Source organism: Alosa alosa, chromosome 22 (assembly GCF_017589495.1).
Source record: "Alosa alosa isolate M-15738 ecotype Scorff River chromosome 22, AALO_Geno_1.1, whole genome shotgun sequence".
NCBI classification, from domain to species: domain Eukaryota; kingdom Metazoa; phylum Chordata; class Actinopteri; order Clupeiformes; family Clupeidae; genus Alosa; species Alosa alosa.
Window position 1 is genome coordinate 13,111,760 of NC_063210.1, and position 22,408 is coordinate 13,134,167.

The 22,408-nt window shown below is 41.8% G+C and overlaps 3 protein-coding genes across 4 annotated transcripts; 1 reads left to right on the forward strand and 2 right to left on the reverse strand.

Moving 5' to 3' along the window:
* The first annotated feature begins 2,513 nt into the window (after positions 1 to 2,513).
* dnajb12b (DnaJ heat shock protein family (Hsp40) member B12b) lies at positions 2,514 to 13,586 on the forward strand. Its single transcript, XM_048234066.1, has 9 exons — positions 2,514 to 2,733; positions 3,277 to 3,454; positions 3,557 to 3,702; positions 5,077 to 5,250; positions 5,779 to 5,852; positions 6,791 to 6,900; positions 10,726 to 10,898; positions 12,364 to 12,506; positions 12,654 to 13,586. Exons 1-8 carry the CDS (start codon positions 2,601 to 2,603, stop codon positions 12,483 to 12,485), a joined length of 1,110 nt encoding a protein of 369 aa, XP_048090023.1. The 5' UTR covers positions 2,514 to 2,600; the 3' UTR covers positions 12,486 to 12,506; positions 12,654 to 13,586.
* An 874-nt stretch (positions 13,587 to 14,460) lies between these two features.
* Positions 14,461 to 16,519, reverse strand: ddit4 (DNA-damage-inducible transcript 4). Its single transcript, XM_048232843.1, has 3 exons — positions 16,359 to 16,519; positions 15,811 to 16,042; positions 14,461 to 15,656 (listed from the first exon to the last, which is right to left on the reverse strand). Exons 2-3 carry the CDS (start codon positions 16,004 to 16,006, stop codon positions 15,169 to 15,171), a joined length of 684 nt encoding a protein of 227 aa, XP_048088800.1. The 5' UTR covers positions 16,007 to 16,042; positions 16,359 to 16,519; the 3' UTR covers positions 14,461 to 15,168.
* A 3,624-nt stretch (positions 16,520 to 20,143) lies between these two features.
* On the reverse strand, positions 20,144 to 22,406 carry anapc16 (anaphase promoting complex subunit 16). Of its 2 annotated transcripts, none has more exons than XM_048232844.1 (4): positions 22,319 to 22,406; positions 21,641 to 21,805; positions 20,949 to 21,023; positions 20,144 to 20,568 (listed from the first exon to the last, which is right to left on the reverse strand). In XM_048232844.1, exons 2-4 carry the CDS (start codon positions 21,780 to 21,782, stop codon positions 20,459 to 20,461), a joined length of 327 nt encoding a protein of 108 aa, XP_048088801.1. In that variant the 5' UTR covers positions 21,783 to 21,805; positions 22,319 to 22,406; the 3' UTR covers positions 20,144 to 20,458. The 2 variants fall into 2 exon arrangements, with proteins under 2 accessions (XP_048088801.1, XP_048088802.1); XM_048232845.1 differs by having other exon boundaries at positions 21,641 to 21,801; positions 22,319 to 22,365.
* Positions 22,407 to 22,408: the final 2 nt, after the last annotated feature.

Consider the following 22,408-nt stretch of genomic DNA (forward strand, 5'->3'; position numbering starts at 1 on the left):
AATTTGTGCATTGACAATAAAGTATTACATGAACTAAAGATGACTAAAATCTTATGTAGAAGAAGAAACATTCACAAAAAAATCATCCATCCAAAAATGACCTTTGTTTTGATTGCTGTTGAAAACGGCATGGAACTGACAGAGATGTTTTTGTTTATAAATAAATAAATAAATAAATAACATTATGCTGATACCTTTTGCTTTTCCCAAATACAATGTAGCCTACAGGTGTAAGTGACCTTTCATCAATCCAGTTGCAATGGATGAACTGTGATGAACTGCCCTACTTGTGATTGTTTAGAGATTTTAAAGGTTTTATAACAATGCTACATCTTCTTTGGCTATTCTACAATCTATTCACCTTTTCAGCACCAGTAGGCTACTTTCTGTGCAGCCGCACACACACACTCAGGCATGCCAAACAAGCATACACAAAAGAGTGGGGGATGGAGTAAAATATGGAGACAAATTGAAGTGTGATTTATTCTCGCGGAACGGATGTACAGGACTGAGCGGCGGTCATATTTTGTACCGCATGAGGCGCTTTTTTCCCGTTTCCCGTTTTCCCGTTGGTGGGGACATTTCAGTCATTATTTGATATTGGTGTGGACACGTCCTTCGGACCCCACGCAAATCTACGCCCATGACACACACACACACACACACACACACACATAAAGACACAGGCACACACTCACACACAGTACACACACATAAACAAACGCGCACTCGCACACATGTACATATACACACACACACACATACATACACACACACACAGAAGTACACATACACATACATAAACACACACTCATTTACATACACAAAAATTGCAAGGGTAGGGGGTGGAGTATGGAGACAAATTGATGATTTATTTTTGTGGAGAGAATGTGCAGGACTGAGCGGTGATCATATGTTGTACAGTTTTGCGGTACATCTAGTTATGATATTTTTTTCTTCCGTATTTTATTTATTGATTTATTTTCTTCAGTAATTTTGTGTCAGTGGTTCTCGGGACACTGAAAGACCAGGCTGCACAAAACTTGGTGGGCATATACAGTAGCCCCACAGGGATGACACGGAACCATTGATTTTGATCTGTCGCCCACCCACCGCACCGGACCCCCAAAAAGGAGGGTGGGGCAGACACAGTTTTCTGAGTGAATATCTCGAGAACCGTAGGGCCTAGGATGACCAATTTTGTTTTGTATGTTGGTCTAAAGGGGCCATCTCAAACCATCCCATGACCAAATTTGTGGTATAGCACCTAGTTAAAAATGAAAAAGCAAAAATGAGGCGTTGTAATCGCAGGTAGCCTATCTTTGGCTGACATGTTCAAAATTGCACAAAAGTATAGAATCATTATATAAGTATAAGTATATATATACTCTTTTGATCCCCTGAAGGAAATTTGGTCTCTGCAGTTATCCCAATCCGTGAATTAGTGAAACACAAACACACAGTGAACACACAGTGAGGTGAAGCACACACTAACCCGGAGCAGTGAGCTGCCTGCTACAGCGACGCGACCAGTGAGAGGTTAGGTGCCTTGCTCAAAGGCACTTCAGCCGTGGATGTGGGCATGGGAGTGCTCAACCACTTCCCCCGCCCACATTTTTCCTACTGGTCGGGATCGAACTGACAACCCTTTGGTTACAAGCCCGAAGCCCTAACCAGTAGGCCACGGCTGCCCCTATGACACCCTCTGAATGCATGGCAAGTTTTGTGGAATTCCGTTGATTACATTTCTACAAGCATGCGCACACACACGCGCACATACGCACAACAACACACATCCACATGCGCACACACACATGCACGCACACACACACATAAACACACACACACTCTCATGCACACAGACACGCACATAAAGACACTCACACACACACACTCACATGCACGCATGGAAACACACACATGCACGCACACAGGCATGCACACACACACACACACAGGAATGCACACACATACACAGTACACTTGCACACACCCAGGCACACACACACACCCCAATACCTCCTCACACAACACAGTCTCACAAGCGAACACACCCAGGCTCACACACAAACGCACACACACACAAACACCCTATTACCTCCACACACACACTGACAAGCGAACACACACACAGCGGTTGTATTGTAGGCTACCACGTTCTATGGTAGCAACATATTCCACTGATGAGAGATATGGCGCACTAATCCTTTAAATCAAGGTGCTGTACTAGGATACTCGTACCCACTGAGTCTTTAGAGCTTTAGGAGACGGGCCATGACACACTGACACTGAATTGCATAATTTATGGCTCTCATAAAACACCTCGCTCGCAAGTGGATATCAGAAAAATGTTTGCTTTTGTGTGCTTTTGGTTCCATTGAAGATTATAGGCTAGTTAAATGGAACAAAACAAAGTCCTAGACCAGCACGACATAATAGTTATGGGCATAAGCTAGTAGAGCTTCTAGGCATGTAATGGGACGCAAGCATAAGGCACAAACCTAGAAGATTGGCTGGCTCACTGGCTCTATAGCGCTATGTGATGTCATCCACACGCGCCAGTTATCGGTCATTCTTGTATTTACTATACAAGCTCCGCAATGGAAGTAAATCGTGATGAAGCGGAGCGATGCATTGAAATAGCAACCACTGCTCTTAGAAATAATCATTTAGAAAAGGCGCGGAGATTTCTGGAGAAAGCTCAAAGACTGTTCCCATCAGATCATGCAAAAGGTACAGCTGCATTTCATCTTCATGGCTAGCATTTGCTCGCTTTAATCCCATGGAAAATCAGGGCCCATCGGTCGCTTATTCAGTGAGCCGTTTGTGACCTCGTTGCCGTTTTATATTCGTTGGTAGTATCGTTGTGAAACTTGGCAGTATAGCAAATTAACCGGGTCGGATGCACAATTAAGAATAACTACTGGGATATTTTGGAGTAGGGAGCCCGTGTGACGTTAGGTTACATTTTGCCTTCACCGCCTGTTAGGCTAACGTTAATATATGTCCCATCAAAGTAAAAGTTAGCCAGTCATTTTAAAACAATTCCTGGCATATTTCATGTAACGCTAGGGAAACCTTAGGACGTTAAGGAAACATTTCCTCCCATAGAATAGAATGTTGCCATTTGTTGCAGAAGAGTCCAGCAAATGATACAACAAAGCTACATAGCGACACCAACGTTAGGCTACCTATCAACATCACACTGTTTAGCCCTGATGTTAAGCTATGCATGGACAGCAGCTGACCGTGACAACTGACACTGCTCTGTTTTAGCTTTGCTAGAGGAAATTGAGACGACGGGCAATGGCTCCAGTGAAGGAAGTTCAGCAGGAACGGGAAACGGCACAGAGACACGACGGAGAGCGAACGTCGAAAATGACAGTGTGAAGTTCGGAAAGGCCTCAGACTCCTCGAAATCCTACACGTCAGAACAATTAGATGCTGTGAAAAGGTGTTTACAGCTTACGAAATGTTTTGCATTGTATTCTCTAAGCAATGCTTAATGCATGTAGTGATCCCTTTCAGCCAACATTTGATGTTTCTCTCTTTGCAGAGTAAAACAATGTAAAGATTATTATGAAATCCTCGGGGTCAAGAAAGATGCCAATGAAGAGGATCTTAAGAAAGCTTACAGAAAACTTGCTTTAAAGTTCCACCCTGATAAAAACCATGCTCCAGGTGCAACGGAAGCATTTAAAGGTAGGCTTATTGCTGAATGAAACATTTTTTGTTTTCCTATTAGTCTCATGGTAGTTTCCCAGACATGTTTGCATGCTGCAACAGCAGTATAGAATACAATGTATGGACAATGACACTGAACTGACACCTGGATTTAGATCGTAGTGTAGGGCCTCCTTTTGCAGCCAATGCAGCATTATTAGTTATTTGCAATGGGCTTCATTTTTTTAACTAATAATGTGGTGATTACTGTAGGTCATTAGTGTCTGCCAAATACAATAAAGATAAACACAAACAAGTCCTACACAGTGTCCAGAGGGATTTTGAGCCAATCCAGAACAGTGGGTGCACAGTGCACTGCAGGTCTGCGAGATGCTGGTGGAAGAAACTGCTTTGAGTCACTCCTCCTAAAACACCCTGAAGTGGCTTAATGATATTCAGATCTGTTGGCTGTCCAGTGCAGGTGGACATGTTTCACACTGACCCAAACAGCCCAAGACTTGCACTGCTGGCACCATGGAAACTGACATTTGGCATTGACATGATGGCAACCTGAATATTGATTGTATGGAGCTCCGAATAAACAGTTTTGGTGGAAACACTTAGAGTCGAGATGCACATTTACTTCTGAAGTTTGGAAGCCAGGAAGACAGCTTTTATGTTTTTAAATACAATCTGGTTAGTACTGACAGACAGCTTCCTCTTGCGTTGACAGCTACCCCTGTTGGATGTGGTTTGTCCTTTGTGGTGGTATGCTAACACTACCCTGAAAAGGTGCCCCAGGGAGAATCACTTATGTTGTGTGGGTTGCAGTATTATACACTACTCACAAAAAATCAGGGATATTTGGCTTTCGGGTGAAATTTCAGGATGAAACTAAAATCCACTATAACCTTTACAGGTGAACTTACTGTGACCTCCTCTAAACTTTTGAATGTGCATGTCAACAGTTCAATGTTTCCGTACTTTCTGTACTGAAACATTAAATTTCACCCGAAAGCCAGATATCCCTAACTTTTTGTGAGTAGTTTAAGGACAGCTATGCTAAAGTTCTGCTGATACAACATTTACACCACTCTTATAGATGGATTGTAAAGTGAAGTTTGGCCACCAGGCTGCGCATATATAGGCATGAAACCTCAAACACTGTTTCAGTGTCAGTGTTAAGTTTTAGTTTCACCGCCCAACCCCTATATTCAGTGGAAGGTTGATCAAATAATTGACCAGTTACAAGATTTTTCTAATTTCATATTCACATGTTTTGATTCTACTGACCCTGGGTTCTACTTAAACCCTTTGATGCAGGGTTAATGCGCTTGGAAATGTTAGTCATTATCTAACCTATTCTCAGTTTTACTGGTGATTGTTATGTAATGTTTTCCCTCCCCGGCTCAGCTATTGGTAACGCGTATGCGGTGCTGAGTAACAATGAGAAGAGGCGACAGTATGACCGTCTGGGCGAGGAGAGGGCAAATCCATCCAGACATGGCCCGTCAGCGGGAGACTTTGAGGCCGACATCTCGCCAGAGGACCTCTTCAACATGTTTTTTGGAGGTGGCTTCCCATCAAGTGAGTGCATTTTTGGAATGAAGAAGAGAAGATGCTGTTAGGTTCATTTGCAAATTCAGTTTGTAGATTTGAATTGTGGCATAGGTTTGCAGAAAATATTTACATCTAAAGGCATATGTAATAGCTCAAATGTGTGCATATGTTCTATTATCAGTATTTCCATGTGTACACTTTTATTTTATTTTACCAAATCCATGTATCTTGACAGCACTTACAAATCCTATCAGACACTAATTTCTTTAATGATGTACCAGTATTTGACCTAAACTGGTAGTGTGTCTGTGTAGTTCAAGTGTGGTGCCTATGTACAAGCAGATGAAAACACAGTTTGCTTTACTGCCTCTTGGAGAGACCAAGCCATGCACGTGTCCTGGTATGGCTTTAAGTAAATTAGAACTCTCACTTATGCTCAAATTTTATTATTATTCCGTTCTTATTTTCATGCATTGATTTCAAATGGGCCACCAAAACTTTAGTCCACTAGCTCAAACCTTCAGGCTTACTGAATCAAACTTCTCTCCTCCACAGGTAATGTCCATGTGTACAGTAATGGCCGAATGCGTTACCAGCAGAGAGCAGAGAGACGAGAGCCTCGGAGAGAGGTAAGTTGTGTTTATAGATGTTGATGTATTTCCTGACGTCAACATCTATAAACATCTATTTCATTTCCCACAGTAAAATACATTTTCTCCCTTGACTTAGTTAGTTGGTTAAATCTAGCACAGGTAGTATGTAGTATGTACTAGACTATATACTATTAATAAAACTGTATCATGAATATCTGCCCAGGTTGTGCTCCCTGGTAAATTGTGGTATATCTGCAGCAGTCTACATGAATACATGGTTGAAGCTGTAATAAGCAATGTACTTGATAACAAAAATCCTCCAAGAAGCAGACAAGTCTCTGGGACTTCAGAACAGTCAAATTGGCCAGTTGCATTTTATTTAGTAACCAATCAAACTATCCCTGCATGCATGGACACCAGCCTATTGCTTATTTTTGTGCTTTTGTGTTTTTTTGTTACAACTTAATTTCAATTCAGTTTCAGTTGTTTTGAATAGAGCAGACCTTCCTCTGCAATATGGTACTTCTCCAAAATGCCCAATAGAGGGCACTGTTGATCTAATTACAATGGAATGACATGTAGCGCTCAGGTCAGCATTACTCAGTGAAATGAACAACTAAGTGCATAAAATAGTACCTGCATATGTCAGCCATACCATAGATATTCTAGTCCTGTACAGGTACTCTCTCTCTCTACATGTTTAGATGCGTTATTTTTATGATCCACACATATGTGGGATTTTTACCCACATTTTTAAGTGGTATTATCTACATTGCCATTGGTTATGTGACTGTGTGAGGCTCATTTTGACTTTGTCTGTAACACTTGATCTCCACGCCTCCTCCTGGTTGACAGATAACCCCCTGCTGTCCAGGCGTGGGAGGTGTGTGTGGCTTGAGAGGGACACTCATGCTAATCGTGTTCCTCCCCTTAACTGTCTCCCCCCTCCTCTCTGCCCTCTTGCCTTATCACAGGGTGGACTGGCCTTCTTTGTCCAGATCATGCCTGTGCTCATCCTAGTGATTGTGTCTGCCCTCAGCCAGCTGATGGTGGCCAACCCCCCGTACAGTCTCAGCTACAGACCGTGAGTAAAGAGTGTGGCCCCCGAATGTACAGTCAGAGGGGCAAAAGGGACTGCGGTGGCTAAGGAGATAGACAAGCCGTTCTGTGACCGGAGGGTTGCTGGTTGGAGCCTGACCCCTCCTGACACTGAAGCCCAAACTGCACCCCATATGCAGGCTGGTGCTTTGCATGCAACCTCCGCCATCCGTGAATGAGTATGTGTGAACAGGCAAATGTGAGGTATGAAATTGTAGAGCGCTTTGAGTACTCGGAGGAGTAGAATATATAGCGATATATAAATTCACTCATTTAACACTAAAAAAATGTTTAGGAACAAATGGCATTTGAGAGAATTGGCTGTAAGTACAATATGAATAGACATCATTGCAAGATATGCAGTTGTGGGATATTTTGGTGAGATACTTTTATGTGACACTGAAATTTCAACATGGTTCAATTCTGCACAATCTGGCAGAAATACTGCCACAATTTGCACACTACAGCATCACCCAGACCTCTGTTAGTCTGCCATCGCTCGAGTCCAGCAGAAATGTCCTCAAGCACTTTTTTGTCACTCATATTAGATCTAGCTGATCATTTTTGTTCATGATTGTGTATTTAGCTTATTTATCATACATTTATCAACATACAAAACACATTTACAAATGCAGAACAACATTAATAATGCATGATTAATGTGTTTGTACACACAGTAGGTGGTTTATTTTATTCCACTCTACACAAGTTGGCCATCATCCATAGGTCTAATTCATCAGTGGTACAGGATGAACAAACTGGCATGCCGTTCAGCAGCAGGCCTGTTGTGCTGTAAAGTATTAAAGCAATCCCTGGATCTGATCCCTGGCTAATCCCCCACCAAATTGTGTGATTAGCAATAAGATCATGTGAGAGTGGGAACATATTGCACAACATGGTAATCCATGACTGAGCGGTGCCAAAATAACCCCCCTTTCTGTCGATTTTGACGGAAGTTTTAGAAAAGCCATGCTTTCAAGAAATGCCGATAAACAGTATTTCAGGAGGGAGAAAGAAGGCTGGTGCTCCTGACCTCTATGGGGTCCAGAGGGATTATCATTAACTTGGGGAGGAGGGGGGCGGTGATTGATCCTTTAGGTCCTGGGGTGAAAACGGTGTTGGGGACAGGGTCTTCAAGATAGCAGCCTGTCCAGTACCTGCCAGTGGAGTAGTGCTATCTGCAGAACAACTAAATCAATGTCTAATCATATGTGCTCAGAGAGACCAGTTCTTTCTTGTTCCCTCAAAGTCTGCCGTTCTGAGCAATATTCTCTTCCTATGCTGTCACTCTAGTTGGATGGTCTACTCTCGATTTGCAACCCGGTCAATCGATTTTAAGATATTGTCACATGCATGATGGTAGATGGCTACAGTCATATTTCAAAGACACAAGAGTTTAGAAATGTACAGTCAAAGTGCAAAGTGTTTAGGAACAAATTGCCTTTGAGAGAATTGTCTGTAAGTACAATATGAATACACATAATAACAAGATATGCAGTTGTGGGATATTTTGATGAGATGCTTTTACATGACACTGAAATTGTCATCAACATGGTTAAATTCTGCACAATCTGGCAAAAATACTGCCACAATTTGCACGCTATAGCAATAACCTTAAGGACATCATGTCATCACCCAGACCTCTGTTAGTCTGCCATCACTGCCACCCTGTAGCTGAGTCCAGCAGAAATGTCCTCAAATACTTTTTTGTCACTTATATTAGATGGTGATCATTTTTGTTCATGATTATGTATTTAGCTAACACATTTATCTATAACAACATAAAAACACATTTACAAATGCAGAACAAAATGAATAATGCATGAGTGATGTGTTTGTACTCAGTAGGTGGTTTATTTTTATTCCACTCTGCACATAATTGCAAGATATACAGTTGTGGGGTATTTTGGTGCAATGCTTTTAGATGTTACTGGCATATCAGCATTATTTAATTCTGCATAATCTGGCAGAAATACTGCCACCATTTGCACACTACAGCAATAAGCTTAAGGAAATCATGTCATCACCTCATCATCTGACTTAAGAAATGCTTATCCTACGTATCAAGAAGACATTTTGAAATGCAGAAGTGACCGCAGTCTATGTCGCACATTGCTCTGAGCTGCCCTTTGTTCCCCAGTCGGCCCGAAGGGTCAGGTGTTGAGAAAGCCTCCACCAGCCTTTCTGTCACGTACTGCACATCTGAGTAGCCGTCCAGTGGCCCCTAGATGTCTGTTCCAGCTCCAGACACACACACACACACACACACACTCCTTTGCCACGGGTGCTTTTATCTGAGCAGTGAGTGCAGACGCGGTGGTGTTCCTCACGGAGAGAGGTCAAACCCACTGGAGCCTCTTGCTCAGCCATCTGCCCTCACAAGATGGGAACATCCTGAGGTTAGCAGAGAGCTTGTGTGCAGACACGTCTAGTTGGATTCTGTTGTGAAATCATCAGCAAGCGAGTCAGGCTGTAATCACATGTAATTCCCCATTATGTCTCAATTTTGCATACAGTCATACTACAAGGATACAAGGATACAAGGAAGTTTATTGTCACATGCATATAGTTACTGGAAGTAAGAAATGCAGTGAAATTATGTCTGGTGTCAGCCTATTTGTGCATTAATGGGGGTGTAAAAAGTGCAGTAGAAGAGGGGTTTAGTAGATTAAGTGGCAAGGGCTGCATAAAAAAGGTGGGGGGGATTGGGATTGGGTGGGGGCACCAACAAGGAGCACCCAAGAGCAACAGGGGCAAGGAAAACTCCCTTACCAAGGAAGAAACCTTGGGCAGATCCATGGCTCAAGGGGGCTAACCCAACTGCCAGGGTCTTGGTGTGTGTGTTGGGGGGATGACAGGGGAGATGGGATAGTGTGCTGTGTATGTGGGGAGAGGGCAGTGTGCAATATGTGTGTTGGGGAAGCTTCCTCATGAGACAATGTGCTGTGTATTGGGGAGGGCAGTGTGCTGTAAGTATGTTGGGGATGTGTGTTGGAGAAGCTTCCTGATGAAATAATTGCAGAGCAGAGTACTGTATGTATGATGTATGTGAGTGATGACAGTGAAGATGTAAGTGTGTGTGTTGGGGGTGGGGGGTAGGGGGGGGGGGGGGGGCAGAAAGGCTAGGCAATCAAGGACATGGGTAGATGGAGGAGCAAATAATAAATAAAAAGTTCTATGGAGATGTGCAAAAGTTGGAGAAAGTCAGATATGTGTGTGTGTGTGTTTTGACGTGTGATGAAATAAGAAAATAAATAAAAGGTCTGTAGCATAGGGAGAGGGATGTACTAGTTCATTTGTCTGTAACTTGTTGGTGATTGTTATGCTGTACACCAATACGGATAATGCTGATTGTAACTCCAGTTTGCAACACATTGCATTTTGTTGTAATACATTTTCCATATAGGCACTCCAGTAAATTTCCTTTGAATTAATTAGATTAGGATACCAATAATTAATCGATTATTCAACTAGTTGTCAACCACTATGTTAATTACCAACTATTTTGGTAATCGATTAGTATCATTTTTTAAAGTAAAATACCACAAATAATCTGATTACATTAATCTCTGATTGCAATAAACATATTTGGCATGCAGACAAAACAAGGCATATAAGGACCTTATCTAGGCCTTGGGAAACATCAATTAATCAAGAAGAAAATAATCGACAGATTAATCGACTGAGGAATAAGAATTGGCTGTAGCCCTAAATGAGATTCATGCCTTGTGATTTGAACCACTGAGGCTTGAGGGTCATTATAGCAAAAGGCTAACACAAGAAACGTTGTGTGGTTCTCCACTGTCCCCAGGTCAGCAGGACACACCAACAAAAGGTTCACGGAGCACCTAAGGGTGCCCTACTACGTGAACGACAAGTTCTCAAAAGAGTACAGCGGAGGCAACCTGAAGAGTGTGGAGCGGAGCGTGGAGGACGACTACATCTCTAATCTCAGAAATAACTGCTGGAAAGAGAAACAACAGAGTGAGTTTGGCCTCCCACAGGCACATGGACGGTGGTAGCATAGTGGCTAAGGAGTCGGACTAGCATGCAGTAGCCTGAAAAGTTGTGGGTTCAATTCCCGGCTTCCACCGTTGTGCCCTTGAGCAAGGGACTCCGGGGACATTGATCCTTGTAATATAATTGACATATATACGTTGTTTTGGATAGAAGCTTCTGCTAAATTAATAAATGTAATATAATTGTCATGTTATATAAACAGCCATGCTGAAGTGATCCTCTGTATTCTGTGGAGTCATGGATTTTGAAAGTATGTGAAAGGTGCTGAGTAATTTCTGAGTATGTGACAGTATGTGGGTACTTAAAGTTAAAGTTGACTGGTATTTAGTAGATGCTTTAACCCAAAACGACACAGACTGGCAGCAGTGAGTATCTATTTCAGGCTGACCGATTGTTTGGCAGTCACATTACCACTCCACCATACCCACAGGAACTATACTAAACAGGAACACACTGTTCTTTTATAACTGTCCGTATCTGTGAGTTTTTGAATAGTTAGTTCTTGCAAGGTGATGCACTTTCACCTGAATTTGAATAAGCCTTCCTTTTCGCATATCAATTTCAGTACCATACTGAAATATTGAAAGTAGGGTCTTACCCAAATATTCAGTTACCTTCATATATTCTCTTATCAATGACATTTCAATTACTTGTCTTTCGTCTTTGTTCTGTTTCATGCTACTACCAAACATGACCCATGATTGGCCATAGTAGACATATCATTAGGTTCTGTTCTGGTTTGCATTCAAACATGTTAATCTGTTCAGACTAACTGGTTGTGCGATGAAGATGTGCCTTTTCTTTTGGCTCGGCAACAACTGTGCCAAGCTCAGCCTCAATTTAGTTTTCAAACCAACTTTATTTAGCCACACCAGATTGTAAGCTTTAGTCCACTGATTATAGTGACCGCCTTTTTAGTAACTCTTCTCTCCCAAGGTCACGCAGCTGCTTCTTAGCAAACATTTTAAAACAGTTTCAAAACTGGCCATTTCTGAGGAAACCTTAAAGAGACAGGTGGATGGCCTGGGTGTAGTGTGTGGGCCACACTCGAATGAAAAAGGACAAAAGGCTAGGAAAATCTGTAATGAAGACATCAGAATGGTAGGGAAAACAGAGTGGCGACACTCCCATTAGAGACCATGGAAAAAGGTGGCAGCGCTTTCCAGTTTCCGGATTATGGGAGTTTTGGAACTGAAGACATACATCCCACCCTCCTGTAATAAAGCCATTCAGCACAGGGTTTTTTTTACATTTGATCAAAGATGTCCCAACACTCTTTTTCTGTGGCTCTGGGCGACATGATTTGATCAAACGTGTCTGGTTGTTTTGTCATTAGTTCTGAAGAATATGTTTCACCTCTTGCAATATGACGCATTTAGTAGTGACAGCAATGTCTCATTGAATCTTTTACACTTATTTTGTCTTTCAGAGGAAGGTCTGCTGTATCGCGCTCGGTACTTCGGTGACAGTGAGCTGTACCAAAGGGCTCAAAGGATGGGTACCCCCAGCTGCACAAGGCTATCTGAGGTCCAGGCATCCTTACATGGATAAAGCCTTCTGTAACAAAAACAGGTAATTTCACCGTAGCAGTCCACTCTGAGAGTTTTAAATGTAGATGTGAGCGACCGTGTGTATATTCGGAAGAATGAGTGTGTCCAAATTTGTTCATGTTCTTAACGTTACGTTTTTATTTTCTGTGGCCTTTCTCTCTCCCTCCAGGTATTCTCCAAAATCAACATTTAAAAAAAAAAAAAAAGAGGCTTATTCACGGAAAATGAAACTGAGCAAACAACTCTCCACTGTTTGACAACCTCACCACACAACCAACCAAGATCTCCACAAAACTGAACCAGGCTGCGCTCTCCTTTATGTCCGTGATGAGGCATGTGGACTCGGACAGAGCCGTTCTGTCTGGACTCCTTGTAGTTTAGCTAGGGCTCCATGCTTTCACATGGGCCGTACTGACCAGGGCGGGGCCCCAACCACAGGGGCCCCTTGACAGTGCACTGATGTCTGCTGCTTTGGGAGGACATCTTGAGAATGTAATGTTAAGATTTGGGGGTAGTTCGGGCCAATCAGAATGTGACATGGAGGCAACTGTATCATAGCAATGACATAACCAATGAATTTGGGGTAGGCATTTTTGTTTTGCATATGTACTATATTTATTTATTCATGTATTTATTTAAGTTATAAAATCCCTGAGATTGAATTTAAGGAGAACATGCAGTCACTTAATTTGTTTGTATCTGGACACATTTTTATCTATGCAGGGTGTCTTTTTATTCCTAAAGAACCAGGAACATCTAAGGTGAACCGATAGCTTCTGCACAAAAAAATAAACATATGAATGACCCAGAGGATATTTATATATGTATTTTCAGAGGTCTTTTATTTATTGTTTTTTTTTTTTTTCACACTGTTTGTGTTGGGACTTCAATCAAGCACCTAGCGTTAGCCACCAAAATTGTCACTTATATTCACTGAAACAGTGGTGGCTGTGGCTTAATGAAATGGTTGAATGAATCATCACAGGTCTTGTCACAAAACGTGTGCCATCTCAATGCACTGTTCTTTTTTTTCTTTCTCTCTCACTCCCTCTCTCTCCACCCCTTACGACATTAGTATAATAAATAAGATACGTGCCACACAGCTTGTGCTGGTGTCCAAGGCTGTGGTTTTGCCGAGTTATTCAGAAAGTCAAGGCATTGCCGTCATCACTGGAGATTGCAAAATCCTGTACACACCGGGTGTCTCTGAGCCATGAGGAGTTGCACGTTTGCACGTTCGCCACTCCAGCTACTGGTTCACAGCCTAAGTAAGTATATACTTTTTTTGATCCCGTGAGGGGTTCAAAAACCCCTGCATTTAACCCAATCGGTGAATTAGTGAAACACACACACATTGAACACAAGTGTGTGCTTTACCTCACTGTATCCCGGCGCAGTGAGTTGCCTGCTACAACGGCGGCGCTCGGGGAGCAGTGAGGGGTTAGGTGCCTTGCTCAAGGGCACTTCAGCCACGGCCCACTGGTCGGGGCTCAAACTGGCAACCCTCTGGTTACAAGTCCAGAGTCCCTACAAGCCTCCCACTCCTTCAGCTCTTTCTAACTAAGCACCTAGTTGCACTGCCCCCTTGGATACCATGTCAGTGTGTAAACTGGGAGCTTGACAGGCTCTTTAGTTGGACATCAGTGTCAGATGAAGCACTTGTGTTAGAGCTGCTATTGCTCATGAAAGTGATGACTGCAGGCCAACCACTTAGCAAGGGACACTCACTGATCAGTCTTCAACCTTTGTGAGGGTTGATAATGAATAGGTCCTCTGGAGATGAAGAAATATGAATATCCCATCCAAAGTAAACAGAACCTTGTCATTTCTCATAATGAGAATGAAAAATTGAGTTTGAGTAGACATGTGCATAAGGTGCATTTGACAAAGCCACTGAAGAGTTGAGGGAGAAAAACTTCACAGCTTTGCAAGAAAAGTTTGATTTTCTGTATGAAATTCAACAACTTCACACAATGTCATAAAAATAATTTATTGTCTGTAGTTTCTTTGATGAAAGTACAAAAACAGTGCAATGACGATATTTGAATATCAAATAAATTACGCATGTGAATATGCAAGTCAGCCAGAAACTCATGAGTCAAGAAAGAACCGCTGGACATGTGAAAATTGAACAAATACATACACCATGCAACAGGCATATGCATATACAAATTAAAAAAGTAATTTAAAACAAAAAGGATAACTTTGTAGTAAACTTAAAAAATGCTACATGACCGTACAACTTGCTGCCTAGGTCTGGTTTCCACAGAAACTGAGGTAAACGTTTTCAGAGTAACAAACATTACACAGAAAGGAGCACCAAGACTTCTCATCCCCATACAATGGATTGGAAACCGTGCAATAAACTGGATTTAACCAACCCAGTCATATCTCTTCTGTCTAGATAAGTGTTAAACATTTGGAAATATCTGTACCTTATGCTGTGGTTTTTCTTATAGCCATACCACTATAGGAGTATAAATGCATACAGTGAAGAAAACATGATATTTTTTCTTAATTGATAAAATCTTGAGATGACATACAAGGACATCCACAAGATGTCAAGACATTCTTTCATCACAAAGAAATGACTCAAGCCGTCTAATTTGGCAGCGCTCAAAGTCAATATATTAAACAATTTTTAAATTCTAGTTTTTAAAAAGCACCAGTAGGCTAGGGCCTGTTTAGCACTCTTCTATCAACTCCTCTGGACTGTAGAATTTTCTCTTGATGACCCGGAAACCAGTGCTCAGTCTCAGTGCGTTCCTGACAATGGGTGCAACTGGGGACTTGTTACTAAATAGTCCTTGGATCTTAGGCCACAGACCTCCAGAGTCCAACCTTAACACCAGTGTCAGCTGGAACGTTGGGACAACGTAGGGGTCCACGGGTATCTGGCCCATATTCAAGCAAGAGTCTCCCTGCTCCACACACAGTTCCACGAGCGCCCCCCGCAGGCCACATGGCTCAGTTGCAGCCAGGTGAATGAGCTCCTGGCCGATATGTTCAAGAAGTTTCTCGGGTATGAGCAGTTTGCTGCAGCGAAGAGTCCCGTCTTTGGCTTCAATCAAACGTCGAGCTATTAAGGCCACAGCTTCTTTTCTAAGGGTCTCCTCCAGGGGATCGTGGAACCAGTCGTAGTCGGAAGACAATTCTGGTATGCAAAAGGATCCTATAATTTAAAAAGTGGACATTATAGATATTGTTTGATTTGTGATCACAATATATTCTAAACATAGCTAGTAGTGCAACTATAAAGTAACTTTAGGATACCACGGTTAGGCTTGTAACTTCAAAGACAAATGCAAGTTGAAATATTAATTTACCCGAGTCTGATAAATCTCTACTGTTGCTGTCCGAGTCGGAGTCCGAGATGTGGCCAGGGCTGGTCGTTCCACTGAACTCCGTGAGTTTTTGTACGAGTTTCCCCCAAGACAAACGCTTCGATGCACCATCGGCTGTTGGGGATGGGGGAAAGCTCCCATCGTCCGAAGAAAAGCTTCCACAAAATTTCTCAGGCATGATAATTGCAGATGATATTACGTTATCCGTGACAATCTGTGGATACAACGAACAGACGGTTAGCTCAGGTTCTCGAGCAGGCAGTTGCAAACAAATGAATGAAAAACACCTCTCCACTGTGCACTGCTCGGGCTTCCCTTTTAATAACTATACAATATTCTCGTTTTTTAAAAGGCTAACTGTTAACCATCAGACAATGACAAGGTGTCAACGTTTAAACACTTCAGTCCAACAGTCCTGTTGTTTGCTATTAGTCGAAACGTTACAGGATGAAGTCATCGCTCTTTGTTCGAGCTCAACCCAAAGTAGCCGAACAGTAAAGATTAAGACGAGCATGACACAATTCACTTACCGAATCTACGACGATTTACGATCGTGTTCTTTGTCCAGGGTTTATATTGACTTCACTGGTACATCCAAGAAATGAACTGCTAAAGAAACAAAGGGGTAGATGTGCTCATTACGCTGTGTCCGTACGGTCTCAGAGCCAAGCACTACTGCAAAGCTCAGCTGCGATAACAAAGCTTGTTAAATAGCTTCACAGCAGTCACGGTTAGACACGCCCCATCCATCCTTCTCAGCCAATCATAATTTACTACACGTTCGCAACGTTCCACTTTGCCTGGTAACTAGTACTCGGCTTGGATCAATGAGGCAGCAGAGTTGCCCATTGTCTCTTGGACAGGAAAAACACCAAGAACACCTATTGTCTCACGTAGACAAGTTAGGGCAAAACCCTGTGCTGAAGAAGTCATTGAATGGCATTGCATCATTTAATATGGATATATGCCATTGTTTATACAAATTGTGCCAAGGAAATTGAACGATTGTTGCATGAAATATTCATTCATGACAAAATACTTTCCCCAATAGCCCACCTCAATTTAGAGTAGCTGCAGTTTGCATCTTTGCAGGCTGTTGTATATGAAGCATACCACCACAAAGGAAGCATCTGAACTCCACTATGGATTACATGAAAAATCTGGTTAATAAAACAGGCCTAACTGAGTGTACATCAGCACTCTTGCCTTTTTCATCAAATTGTTTTTCACTTTTTTTCTCTGGAGGATTCTGAGCAGAGGAAAGGGAATGGGCTGTGTTGTGTTTTTACAATGGATTAGCTACATCTGTCATTAATACTATGGTGTAATGATAGTAATAATAATATGGAATGATGTAATACTGCATAATGCAGAAATATATAATAGCTATGTATCAGCATAGTTGTTATGCCTTCCCTCGTTGTTTTCAGTAAGTTACTTGTGATAGCACAGAAAAAATGTCAACAGAATATGGTATTTTAGCAATTGCCATGTTTCAAAGAAATTTTTTATATTTCTTTTATGAAATAGCCTACTCTAAAGAGCAGATTTTCGTTGTTATCCACATACATCTTCCCTATGCAATTGTGTAAAAGTTTATTTGTTGACTCTGAAAGTCTGCACTATGAAGTTCATTTGTTGACTCTGAGAGCCTGAATTATGTAGCCATTTTTCTGGAGCTCAGAATGTTAAACTTTGGTTAGCATGCTCCTCAAGTCAGCTAGTGCTGACAAAAAAGGGAGGAAACTCAAAAGTGCTGGCGGGCAGCCAAATATCACAGATGTATACTGTAGGAACACGTGAGGGCAGAACAGACTGTTCTATTGGGGAGGGGTAAAAGGAACTGGGCAAAAAACAAATGCACGTGTATGCCGGCCCACTTCATAAGAGTTCTGTACAGATTTACATGAAATGGGGGGTCAGTTGTCAGCTAGTTATCAACAGTGAACAAGGACTGATTTACAGTTGTTAAGGAAGTATCTCTAAATTCATATTTTTATACAACAAATTGCATCATAGTGACATTAAATATGCTTTGTTGAAATTCATACACCGAAACAAAAAGCCAAAAGTGAACCATTACTTTGAGGGCTTTAGGACCCTGAAGTGTATCCTAGACAGTTGGTAACGCCCATCTGTGGAATACAAAGCAGACAATTACTTGAAACCTAGAACAGCACATTCTGTACACCCACCGACGAGCCTCCCCTGCAATTGTTTCCCTCTTTCGATGAAAACACTGTATGACTGTTTGTCACCCCTCGGCAGTATATTTCCACAATTTGCCTGCAGCGCCTGCCACAAACTTGTAAACAGGTGTCAGAATTTGCAGTTTTGCAAGAATGCAAAAGAAAGGGGTAGGCTAATCCAGTGTCCATGAATTCTTGACCTACTGGTTTTACATGATGTCATGTGGGGGACACAGAGAGGATGTTGAAATTTTGGGGAAAAACAAATTCCAGTTATGACACACACAATTATACACACAGGCACACCACAACACTTTGAATTAAAAAGGGAAATGTTATAGGTTATTCAATTTGTCAGTCATCAGAACATTAAGTGCATCACAATAATCATGTCATGAATATATTCACACACATAAACAGAGACAGGCGTGGTTTTATTGTTGTTTATTTATTGTTTTACTGTTGTTACTTCTTTGTCTCCCTCCTCACAGCCTCTGCTGCCTTTAAAGCAGCTGTCAGAAGATATACACTAAGGGGGATGGGGGAGGCAGGCAGGCATGTGGTATGGAGGACGGTATTAAAATTAATGGGCGAGTGACAGTACAGGCGTGTGGAAAAACAATACCCCACTGCTGTGCAGGGATGCGGGCATAAGGTGCTCCATGCCCTTCGCCTCCCAAGACCCCCCGAGTGGTGACAGGAGGACACACAATAGAGAGAAGACAAAAGGAGGTTGATGCTGTATTGTTTTCAAAGACCTATTTTTTTGTGGGGGGTGAATCTCTTCACTGAATCCATTGGATCTGAAATACTTTCAAATGTGACTTTTTTTTTTACTTTGAAAACTATATTTTCCAAGAAAACTGGGGGAGTTGAGTGGAAAAACATTGTGAGCGAGAGAGTACAAGTTAAATACAGCTTGCTCTTGCTCATCCAAAGCCGATGAGTTGTAGCTGTAGATGCTCTTATTTCAGAACATTCTGTTTACACAAAAGCAGATTAAACAGGCAAATTATTCTGTGGTATTTTACAGTAGGGTAAGTGATACTAAACGATTTCTAACACCTAACACTTTTTGAATATCTCCTCACGATCTGCTAGCCCTGCATTCTCCGAGAACACTTGAGGGGTATTCCAAGTATGTGGTTTAGTGACAAACCTGGGTAAGTTAACTCAGAGTAAGTGCTAAACCTCCTACAACAAGAGCCCTATGGCATTGTTTTGTTAGGAGAAATAGGCCATATAGCTCTTCTTTTAGGAGGTTAACACCTTACTCTGAGTTAACTTACCCAGGTTTGTCACTAAACCACGTAATTGGAATACCCCCCTGGTCTTCTTACACAGCCCTGGCTCTGTGAACAGGAAACAAAGTGGGGGTAGCCTGTCCCCCAGACAAAAATAAAACACTGTGTAGAGTTTCTCTGGGAGCACCGAGCTGTGAGTTACCTCTCTGGTGTGTTTTATTTGGTCTTGCACATATAGTGTAAGTTGCTTTGGACAAAAGCGTCTGCTAAGAAACATTAACATAACAAGTCCGATGTCCAGCATCTCTGACCCTACCTTTAGTAAATATTACTGATAGCATTCAAGCAACAGGAAGTGTTCACTGTGACTTTATGTCCAATGAAAACAACCTATAAACTTTGAGCAGGTGTTTGCGACACAAGTGTCAGGTCTGAGTTAAGTAAACAACCTTGCAGGTGTATTGGCAGTCATGAAAATACTTGGGAACAACCAGGCATTATTTTCAGCCTCACTACCAGCAATGGCCAAGTATGGCTACGAAATAAGATCTTGGAGTAGGGAGGACCTAGGGAGGTCAGATGTTCTTTGACTTGAAAGGCTATGGCTACTTTTTATGTGAGGGTCATTATCTGCAGTACTGTTGAGATTTTGGAAGGAGCTGAGGTCACGAGCACGGAGCCCACGATTGTGAAGTCACAATTCCAGATAAGGAACACGGAATGCACTGTTCTAGATGCAATGCCAACCAAACAGCCTGATCTGTGGCTATGCATGCGTCTTTCCAGTAAGCCAACCAGCTAATTTAAACCTAGATCAAGTGATATTGACCTCAGAGGACAGTTGAGAACTATTTATATGAATGATAGAGCTACAGACAAATCTAAAATGAAGAGTCAAAATCAATTTATTCAACAAGACCATTACAGAAAAATGTGGTCATTCATGAGTGTCTAGATTTGATCTTGTCATGTAATAGACTGGTTGACACTGAACAAATACTTCAAGAAGTGTATTATAAAAGTTTTTTTGAAATCATAATAGTTTTGGCAATATGAACATTCGACCCTATAAAAAAAATCAGACCCAATTCATATTCTAAACACACTCACGCAAAAAAAAGGGGGGGGGGGGGATCATTTACAAAGCTGAACCTCTAAGTCACTCCTTTTGGTGAGTGGATAAATCAGTCCATTTATTCATGAGGTCGTAAATCCTAAAAGCTGTTCAATAGGTTTGTACCGCCATTCATCTGCCTCCAGCTCTTCAACCAAACTTGCCAACTTTTCCATTCGTGATACCTGTTGGTCTGAAGTACAATTGATAGCAGTATTAGAAGCCAGATAGCCATTGAGTCTTAATACCTATTGTATCAACATTTTCATATTTTGATGGTCTCATATTTGTATGCTTTTTATGTTATTTTATGAATGTATTGACATTCTTGGTGTCTGATGTCATTATGTGGTTGTGGTATGTGTGAAAAGGCTAATGCTGTACCACAAATTCGTCCTCAAGGACATTAGAGGATCCTTGAAATGTTTTTGTATTGTATTTCAGGTGTTTGCATGCATTTACTGAATGAATGTGCATTTACCAGTCATGGTCAACACCTGTAATGTGCATTTTACTATAGTGAAGCAAATAAACAGAAATGAAAACGCAATACTTGTATAAAGGTCAACTCACCTTGCTTCACCTGTTTCAGTGTTGTAGCAACTTGATAGCTGAATACAGATTCACATAAAAATCTATCAGAGCCGTCTGGAACACAAATGAGACATGAATCAAGTCATTAACAAGATCCTAATGTTAACATCATCTAAAATTGGTCACTGAGGAGTCAGGGGTAATGAAGGGAAAATGGGAATATATGGACATATAAACTACAGCAACTGCAAAACTACAACAGTGAGTTTTCACTGAGTTTGCAATGGGGTCTTGTATGTGCATGGGATGAATTTGCCAGAGTACAATTATTGCATTTGGGGGGATAATGACAGTCACAGAACAAAGCCAGGACAAGTAGCCAGAATCAACCACTATCACGCACAGTGGTGAATGCAGGCAGGAGGCTTACAAAATGTGAATCAGTAAACTGGTGAAAACACACGTCCTCCAGCAGAGATATGACCTACTAACAAAGGCGATTGGACCCAGGCCTAATGCAGACGCACGACAAATGGTTGGCACAGCTATTACGGCCAATGACCAGAACAAGTTGCTTTCAAACGCCAAAGATTTACATAAGACCTGTGTGAATGGTGGTGCCAAATTTAGTTCATGCGCATGGAGGCGTACTAATCAAGTAGCCTCAGTTGTTTATTTGACGTGTACGTCACGACAAACACAAACAATGTGTCCTAGTAGGGCTACGCTACCTTCCATCATCTCGCCAGCTCCTTTGGGGTACGTGTACAGGACTTTTCGGGGAGGTATGAGCTCCGAGGCACTGAACCCAGATCCGGTGACAGAGCTTCCACTAACCCCTCCGGCTGAGGAGGAGGAAGAGGACGCAGCCATCCTGGTCCAGAAACCGAGTCTAACTAGAAAACAGAAAAAACAGAGCATTCTGTATCTTGAGTGGATGTTAGTGCACACATGTCGTTATATGTCTGATGAATGTTAACCCTTTTACGAGTTAGGCCTATAGCATACCAAACTGACAGATCTAACACTGAATGGCATGAATTAGCATTAGCTAGTCAGCCAAGAGCATTCTCGCAATGAATAACGTTAACGTTAGAGCATTCAGAATAAAAAGGTACTGCTAACTCAATCAAACACGAATGTATGTGCATTAATCTGACCTAAACATTACCTACAGACGTCAAAGGTTTTGCTAAGCACAAGCTGACAATAGCAGTATCGATAATTAGCTTATTCGGCTAACAATAATGCTACCCTTTTTTATATAGCACTATCTAGCAAGCAAGCACAAGTTCAGCTTGTGAAATTTCCACTAAGACGATCCACATTCATCAAACACAAATGCAACAGAAGCATTACAAATACTAGTATTGTATTAAACAGTTCAAACTTCGGCAGATTTGTTTTACCTGAGGTTGAGCGTGTTGTTGGGTTGTTTATTTCATTTCAAAAATAACATAGAAATGGGGACTTCACTGTCGCCACCTAAAGTTGCGGAG

Excerpts from the sequence above, each read along its gene's own strand:
- ddit4 (XM_048232843.1), bottom strand. The coding sequence starts at position 16,006 with ATGCCTGAGAAATTTTGTGGAAGCTTTTCTTCGGACGATGGGAGCTTT. Across the intron at positions 15,657-15,810 it reads TAGAGATTTATCAGACTCGG|GATCCTTTTGCATACCAGAA; the intron begins GTAAATTAATAT and ends TTTAAATTATAG.
- anapc16 (XM_048232844.1), bottom strand. The coding sequence starts at position 21,782 with ATGGCTGCGTCCTCTTCCTCCTCCTCAGCCGGAGGGGTTAGTGGAAGC. Across the intron at positions 21,024-21,640 it reads AGCTGGCGAGATGATGGAAG|ACGGCTCTGATAGATTTTTA; the intron begins GTAGCGTAGCCC and ends TTTGTGTTCCAG. Across the intron at positions 20,569-20,948 it reads ACTGAAACAGGTGAAGCAAG|ACCAACAGGTATCACGAATG; the intron begins GTGAGTTGACCT and ends ATTGTACTTCAG.
- dnajb12b (XM_048234066.1), top strand. The coding sequence starts at position 2,601 with ATGGAAGTAAATCGTGATGAAGCGGAGCGATGCATTGAAATAGCAACC. Across the intron at positions 5,251-5,778 it reads TGGAGGTGGCTTCCCATCAA|GTAATGTCCATGTGTACAGT; the intron begins GTGAGTGCATTT and ends TCTCCTCCACAG. Across the intron at positions 5,853-6,790 it reads GACGAGAGCCTCGGAGAGAG|GGTGGACTGGCCTTCTTTGT; the intron begins GTAAGTTGTGTT and ends GCCTTATCACAG.